General features: G+C 57.6%; 1 protein-coding gene across 1 annotated transcript in view; it reads right to left on the reverse strand.

Annotated features, from left to right (window-relative positions):
- ZC3H7B (zinc finger CCCH-type containing 7B) overlaps positions 1-7,962 on the reverse strand; it is a 27,062-nt gene that overhangs the window by 15,789 nt on the left and 3,311 nt on the right. The window contains 7 exon segments of the mRNA XM_023762256.1: positions 1-40; positions 43-83; positions 653-695; positions 2,179-2,235; positions 2,989-3,069; positions 4,684-4,842; positions 7,495-7,692. Of these exon segments, the coding sequence (XP_023618024.1) occupies positions 1-40; positions 43-83; positions 653-695; positions 2,179-2,235; positions 2,989-3,069; positions 4,684-4,842; positions 7,495-7,692 (619 nt within the window).

Here is a 7,962-nt window from a genome sequence, read left to right on the forward strand (position 1 = left end):
GGTCCAGAACATGGGGGAACAGGGGCATCGTGGGGGTCCGAGTGGGAGGAGGGCTGGGGAGCCTCGCAGGTCCACGTAGCAGTTTGTGGGGTGGGGGGGCTCAGTCGCTGCAGGAGGTCCTGCTTGGTGGGAGGGGGGGCCGTGTCCCAGGGCCCTGGGGTCCTCACCCAACACCTTCCCTCCTTGCCCCGGCTCCTACCCTAACCCTGCCTGCCCGCTGGCCTGACCCAGTGGCCGAGGCTCAGTCATAGTCAAGTAAGTGGGGGAGGGTCCTGGAGCCCCACAATACGTCCCTGACGGGCCTGGCGCAGTCTGAATATCCCAACCTGGGGCAAGCGGTGCCTTCTCTGAGGGGCACTTTTAAAGGGACCTCCCGGGAAGCCAGTGAGAACAAAGGCAGAGGTTTGACAGAGGTGGACTGCCGGGTGAGGGGCGGGAGTGGAGAACATGGGACCAGCACCCCTCCCTATGAGGTGGCCCCTGCCCCCCAGGCTGGAGGGGTGCTTTCCCCTCCCTGTGGGGACTCTCCTGAACCCACTATTTGCTCTCATGTTTCAGGGAGTCCCCAGGAGCCCTTGTCTGCAGGGCTGGGCTGGCTGAGCCCTCCCCTGGGCCCCCTCTCCACCCCGCCCCCTTGAGGGAGGGACACTACCTGTCTCGATGTCATCTATGGACCCCAGTCCATTGGAAGTTCCCTGTGGGAGGAAGGACACAGTGGGTCAGGCAGACCCGGGCTGGGAGGCCCCGGCGCCCAGCACTCGGGGTGTCACCTGGGCCCGAGGGTCCACCGCTGCTATTAACCAGGGGACGGGACCGGACGGTCAGGAAGGCACCGAAGTGCCACTCCCCGAATCACCAGTGTCCGCCCCAGGCCCCGCCCCCGGCTGAGTGGGCGGGTGGGACCTGCCGAGGCCTCATCCTCTCTGGCCCGTTTCCTTCTGTGTCAAGTGGGTAACAGTCACCCCTCCTGGGGCTTCGTAAGGAGACATCACTGGACACTTGCACCGAGCTTGGAACATGCCCGACCCACAGGGAGGGCTTCACGGGTTTGATAAATATGTAACGTAAAATGTTAAGCCCAAGCGCTCAGAGCTGGTCTGGTGAGCGGGGTTCTCACCGCAGCCTCCACATTCGGTCCCGTGGACGTGCATGGCTCCTCCCCCCCCTCCCCCCATCCGCCCCTGCCCCCTGGGTCCTGCAGTCGGATCTGCCAGCGCCCTGATCCTGCACATCCCAGTCTCCAGCACTGAAGGTAACTCTTGTTTATAAACCACCCAGGCTACCCTTCGCTATAGCAGCCCGAACAGACTAATACGTTCATTCGTTTTAGTTTTGAACACCCAGTATGTGCGAGGCTGATAATTTCTGGTTACACACCATGAGGAGTGACGGTTGCAAACCAGGTGAGATCACGCTTGCCTCCCTGCCGCCGGCGAGGCCCCCAAGGGCAAGGCCATGCCTCCCGCGGCCCTGGCACAGCGGCGCCCTGGGCTTGAAGGGGTTCCCTGGGATGTGTTGAGTGGGTGGATGAAGGTGCTATAGCGCCCGGAGGGAGGCCTGCTGCTGCCTTGCTGGGTGACACTGGTCAAATCCCCCGCCCACTCTGTGCCTCAGTCTCCCTTATGGATAATGAGGCAGGACGCAGGCTCCATCGTACTCTTACAGCCCGTCCCTCATCTTGCAGAAAGCCTCACAGCCCACCAAGCAGTCCGTGTGTGGTGAGCAGTGGGGGGAGTCAGGCGTGTGCTGAGCCCTGCCACGCCCACATGAGGAGGCCTGCGTGGCTGGCCCCAACCGCCTTTCCTTCCACTGCCTTATGCCCTCCCTCCTGCACCCATGGTTTCCTTTCTCAAGGGGCCATGGGCTACCCCTGATGGTCCCCTGCAGTGACCACTCCCACCAGCAGCAGCACCGCCTGTCCCCACGCCGTGCACCCCAGAGCTGTCCTCACAGGCCTGGCCCAGGCCCAGGCTGCAGTCACCCCTCTTCCCAGAGCAGGTGCCCGGCTCAGCAGGGGGAAGAGGACAGACTGAGCCCAGCCCTTCAGTCTGATGCCCCGGCACCTGCTGCCTGAGGTCAGACACCCCAGAGAGTGGGTTCAAAGCTCTGGTGATGGATGAACTACGATAGGCTGCTCCTGGAGGTGGGGAGGGAGGCGAGGGGCCCCGGCCACCCTACCTGATCTGCCGCGCCAGCCGCAGTGCCGTTACTGAGCAGAGAAAAGGTTTCCAATTCCTGCCAGAGATTGGAGAGGGGGAAGAGATGAAGATCCGGGAAAGGTGCTCGGGGTCCCATCACCCGGCGGTCGGGGTCTGCGGTCCCTCCAAAGCTCCCTGCCCCGGGTCTGCTGGGAGTCACCTGCACGCTCTCTGGGTCATATTTGGGTTTCTCCTTCCTGCAACCATGACCTGGAGAGAGGACTTCCAAGCACACACTCCTACTGTGTGCCCGTCACGGCCCCAGCTGCCATCTCATCCTCTCGTTTTGATCCTCCCATGAACCTCTGGGGTGGGCACCATGATCCCACGTTCCAGGTGGAGAGAGAAGTAACTTGCTCAAGGTCGCAGCAAGACTCGCGAGCAGGACCCTTCCTACGTGCAGCTTCCCGGTGCACAGAGGTGCCAAGTGAACCACACAGACACCAACATTTCACATATGCGCCCTCGGGGGTTATCTGAGGACGCAAGGCTGAAGGACGCACTGTCAGCTAAGGCCCCGGTGCTGAAGCCCAGGGCAGGGGAGGGAGCGGCACCAGCAGCTGGTGTCAGGTGAGCTGGAAGCTTTGGCTGCTCTTTCCTGTCCCTAAAGATCCTGAAAGTCCTTCCAGGGCTTTCAGCCAGAGAGGGGGACGATCACCTGCTGTCACTCCCTCTGTCCGGGCCTGGCTCTGGCCACCCTCACCTACTTCCCCCAACGGCGCCCGGTCCCCCTCTTCCGGTCTCCCCACCACCACCCCCACCGGTCCCCCAGCACCCCGAGCCCACCTACCTGGGGCCGCTTATACGCCTTCCGAACTCGCAGCCCCAGCTTCTGAGCCAGCTCCTGACCGAGCTGGGTGACGCTCTCATCCTGGGGAGACAGACACGGGTGGAGCAGGTTCGTCCGCCTGGCTCGCCCCGCTGGGCTGCGACACCTGGTGCGGCCTGCAAGGGGGCCGCTGGCAGCCCACGCTGTGGACAAGGAGCCAGCCCCGGGAGGGGACGCCGGCTGCCAGGCACACGGCTAGAGCGTGGAGGGCTGGGACCAGGCACCCTTGCTTCTGTTTTTTTCTTGTAGGGAGAGCAACGGGATAATTTCTGTTTCTATTAATATTGTCCAGTTGCCGGACACAGTAAGCGTTCAGAAAACATTCACTGTTATTCTACTTTCTGTCTATTATTCTTGCTCCCCCAATTCAGTTTCGTTCACAATGAGAACCTTTCTTCTGACAGTTGTCCCCAATCCACATGGCATTTTCCAGCATTCACAGCAGGTCCCTGTCATCCAGTTGTCACAGCTACGACTCCTGGGAGGGCAGGTGGCTTTACCCCCCCGTACAGCCCAGCCAGGGCTGGCAACTTGCCGAAGGAAAGCACCCAGCCGAGGGCGCCCACCACGCTCCAGCTGTGTGACTTGTGTGGTTCCCTAACGGCCTTGTCTGCTTTTCTGATTCCATCCTCAGCACAGCCCTATGACGCTCGGTATGTCATCCCCCCCATTTTGCAGGGGTGCAAACCAAGGTTCAGAGAGGCTACGCCATGTGTCCAAGGTCCTATAGCTAGCAGGTGGCAGACCCAAGATTAGGACCCAAAGCCAGGCCAGCAACCTGGCACCGATATCCTTGACCACCGTGCAGTGACTTCCTCTCTGCTCTGCTCACCCAAATCTTTCTTGCTTCTTCCAGCCCCACCCAAGCCCCGCCGCCTCAGGGAGTCCTCCCAGCCCTTCCCAGGAAGCATTTACCCATCCCCAAGTCCTCTCACACCCATTATTTCAGGGATGAAGTAGGATGGACACGTTATAAACGTGGAGCTGATATGCAGAGAGGGGAAGTGCTTTGTCTAAAGCCATGCCAGGAGTCAATGGTGGAGCCAGGCCTAAACTGGGATATTTCCCTCTGTCTCCAGTAGACGGTGGGTCCCCAAAAGGCACAGATGGGGCACCGTGTGGGCACTTAGTAAATACCTGCTAAGCGGATGGATAAATGGGGAGGGGGGATGTGCCCAGGATGCACGGGCTGGTGCAAGCAATGCTCTCTATTGGCCATTTCCCATTGTCTCCCCCCGACCTAACGACAGCCGGGACATTAGGACCCACACATGTGGCACCCCTTTTAGTCCCACTGCAACCCTGAACTCAGTGTCTCACCGACTCTATGATGGGATTGCCTGGGTTCAAATCTCAGCTCTGCCGCCCCCTAGCAGTGACGGTGGGGAAGTTCCTTCCTCTCTGTCCTCATCTTTAAAATGGGGATCACTGTATCCACCTCAAAGGGTTGTCTGTTGTAACTGAGTTAATACAATGTATCTTCAGCAACGCCTGGCACTCAGAGCTCAGTGCTCACAAAAGTATCTGCAGCTCCATGTAACAGGGGAAACTGAGGCTCAGAAAGATGGGGTGGCCTGGCCGGAGTGAGGGCCAGTACAGAGGGCTGGCGCCCGGCCCTAAGCCTGGCCCCTGGAGTGGATGCAGAGCCACACTCACGTGGGGCAGGGCGAGCGAGCAGCGGCTGCTGCACTCGTAGGCCTCCTTGTGGCGTCCCAGCTCGTTGAGGGCGCGCGCCTTGCGGAACAGCGCCCGGATGTTCTCGGCGTCCAGGCTCAGCGCCTTCTCGCTGTCCTCCAGCGCCTTCTCGTACAGGCCCTGCCGGAGAGGAGCAGGTGCTCTGTCAGCCCTTACCCTCCCTCCCCCAAGCCTTTGCCGCTTCCCCTCGAAGACCAGCCTCCCTTCCCTGCAGAGACAGAGGATGCCGGAGGACCCGGCTCAGGGAGAGGCTCCAGAGCTCCAGGAAACAGCTCTGGTGTTCACACTCCGGTCAAGGGCATCCCTGTGTCCAGCTGCAGGGGCGGCCAATTGTCAGGACACCGGAGGGAGGGCCTTCATGCCGCAGTGATGAGCCCAGTCACTCCGACACGTCTATTCCGTGTCTGCCTTCAGTTCAGAACACCACGGACCGAGCCCTGGCTGGTGTGGGCTCAGCTGGCTGGGCATCATCCTGTGCACCAAAAGGTTGCTGGTTCGATCCCCGGTCAGGGCACACGCCCCGGTTGCAGGCTTGATCTCCAGTAGGGGGGGTGTAGGAGGCAGCCGATCAATATTCTGCTCTCACATCTATGTTTCTCTCTCTCTCTCTCTCTCTCTCTAAAGTCTTAAAAATAAAAAAAGAGAACACCATGGACTGAGAATAATAAAGGTGCCTTCAAGAGGAAGTGAACTCAGGAAGGCAGCCAGCGTACAGAGGGGTGTGAGCAGGCACCTGGCTGACCCGTTTATCCAGAACAGTCCACTGTGAGTTCCAGGTGTCACTGAGCCTCTACAGAGCCCACAGCACAGCCTCACAGGATCTGGCCAGTGCCTGAGTCAGCGAGCGAGCAGGGCAGGGCCGAGGGGGAGGCTGGAGCTCTGAGGAGGAGAGGAGACTGAAGTGTGGAGAAAGAAGTGAGGGTGTGATGGGAGGCAAGGAGCCCAGGAGGGAGGAGCAAGAGGCCAGAGGTTTGCAGAAAGAGGCAGGGCGATGAGAAGAGGGGTTCTCAGCTCTGATTGCCCACAGACTTCTGCCAATGCTCAGCCCCTTTCCCCGCCCCCTGCCCAGATTCTAACATAATCCATCTGGGGTTGGGCTTAGGCACCAGTACTATTTTATTTATTTCTTTTTTAAATATATATTTTATTGATTTCAGAGAGGAAGGGAGAGGGAGAGAGATAGAGATAGAAACATCAGTGATGAGAGAAAATCATTGATTGGCTGCCTCCTGCATGCCCCCTACTGGGGATCGAGCCCACAACCCCGGCATGTGCCCTTGACTGGTCACAAACCTGGGACTCTTCAGTCCGCAGGCCGACGCTCTATCCACTGAGCAAAACTAGCTAGAGCACCAGTACCATTTTAAAAATTGTTTCTTTATCTGAAACATTTTTATTTATTGATTGATTTTTGCTTGAGCCACCATTATCTCAACCAAACAATTGGTGCATAGCTTTGGCCCTTGCCAGAGCTCACGGTCCAGCAGCATTCTGGGTTCCTGGTTTACACTTTCCTGATAGCATAGACAATTAAGATTTTTACTGGATTTGTGTTACCCCCGTTCCCTATAATAGTACCTTACACCCTTGGGAATCAATAAGAAATCACCTTCTTGGTGCTTGGGTTAAAGGTAACACAACCTTTGATATTTTAGAATTACAACAGCATACTGTACAATTATCCCAGGCAAACTTACAAACTAATTCCTTAGATGCCTGGCAACAATTTTAAAAGGACATGAAAGAATTTAATCCCTTCCACTGGATCTCCTTACATTTGCCTCTCAGCATAACCACTATTGCCTGTCTCATTCTCGTTCTTATATGTTTATTTCTAGTCTGCAGATGCGGAATGAAGAGTCTTAAAAGGACTCGAACCCTTCAGGCGGCATTCACTTTGCAAGATTTATTAAGGAAACGAAAAGGGGGAGATGCTGGAAGCCACCCATTGTCTATGCTATCAGGAAAGTGTAAACAAGGAACCCAGAATGCTGATGGACATTGAGCTCTGGCAAGGGCCAAAGCTATGCACCGATTGTTTAGTCGAGACAATGGTGGCTCAAGCAATTTCCTGACCTAACAGTCTCAAAGTAAATCTTTACTAATACTTACTGACCTTTAAGATAGTCTGTCTGCTACTGGAATTGCCTGCCTGACTAAGGGCAATATGTGTATCTAAAATTGAATAAAAGGTTGGCAGGGCCTGGGCACCAGTGAAGCCCTCCCACTAGAGTTGGGCTCTCCGCCTGGCCCCCCGTTTCCAAATTCATATTTCTTGTCTAGTCTTGTCATTTGTGCGCGGCCCTTCTCCAGGTCCTGAACCCAAGCCATGCAGGACGTGGATATCACAACTCTCACAGATTTTAGAGAAATGGAGAGAAAGAGAGAGAGAGAGAGAGAGAGAGAGAGAGAGAGAGACATCAATTTGTTGTTCCACTTAGTCATGCACTCATTGGTTGATTCTTGTATGTGCCCTAATCAGGGATCGAATCTGCAACCTTGGTGTATCAGGACAATGCTCTAACCACTGAGCGCTCCAGCCAGGGCTGGCCAACAGTATCACTTAAGAATTGTTATTATGTATTAGGACTTTAAAAGCTCCAGGTGAGTGTGCTGTGCAGCCGGGCTGAGAGCCCAGGGGGTGACGGTGAGGGTCAGACAGGGAGGATGTACAGCCGGCCTTGCAGAGGCTCCCGCAGAATGGGCCTGGCTCACTGGGCGTCTGTTTACAGTGGCGATGGGGGGGGCGGGGAGGGAGGGCGCCGGGCTCACCATGGTGAAGTAGCAGGCGGCTCTGTTGACATGCAGCTTGCACAGCAGCTCCCGGGGCAGGTCCACCTGGTCAGAGGCGGCGTATTCGGCCACGTTCAGCCCCTCCATGTACTGCACCAGGGCCTGCTTGTGGTCCTTCTCCCGGAACAGGTCATTGCCCTCAGCAAACAGGTTCTGCACCAGCTTGAGCAGAAAGGCCTGCCGGGGGGAGGGCGCAGAGGGGCTCAGGGGCTTTCTCCATCCAGCCCCAGCCGGGCCCCTGACCCCCGGCCCTTCACCATCCCCAGCCGGGCCCCCGGCCCCCACACCCCTTCACCATCCCCAGCCCGGCACCTGACCCCCGGCCCGTGAGCCTCCAGGGATTATGAACTTGGACAGGCCTGGGCGTAAACGATCAGTCATTGTCCCAGGTCGACAAGGGAACGAGGGAAAAGCAAGTGGATTGTCTGGGGGTCTGGCGGCCCCCAG

The sequence above is a fragment of the Myotis lucifugus genome, unplaced genomic scaffold (assembly GCF_000147115.1).
Source record: "Myotis lucifugus unplaced genomic scaffold, Myoluc2.0 scaffold_239, whole genome shotgun sequence".
NCBI classification, from domain to species: Eukaryota; Metazoa; Chordata; class Mammalia; order Chiroptera; family Vespertilionidae; genus Myotis; species Myotis lucifugus.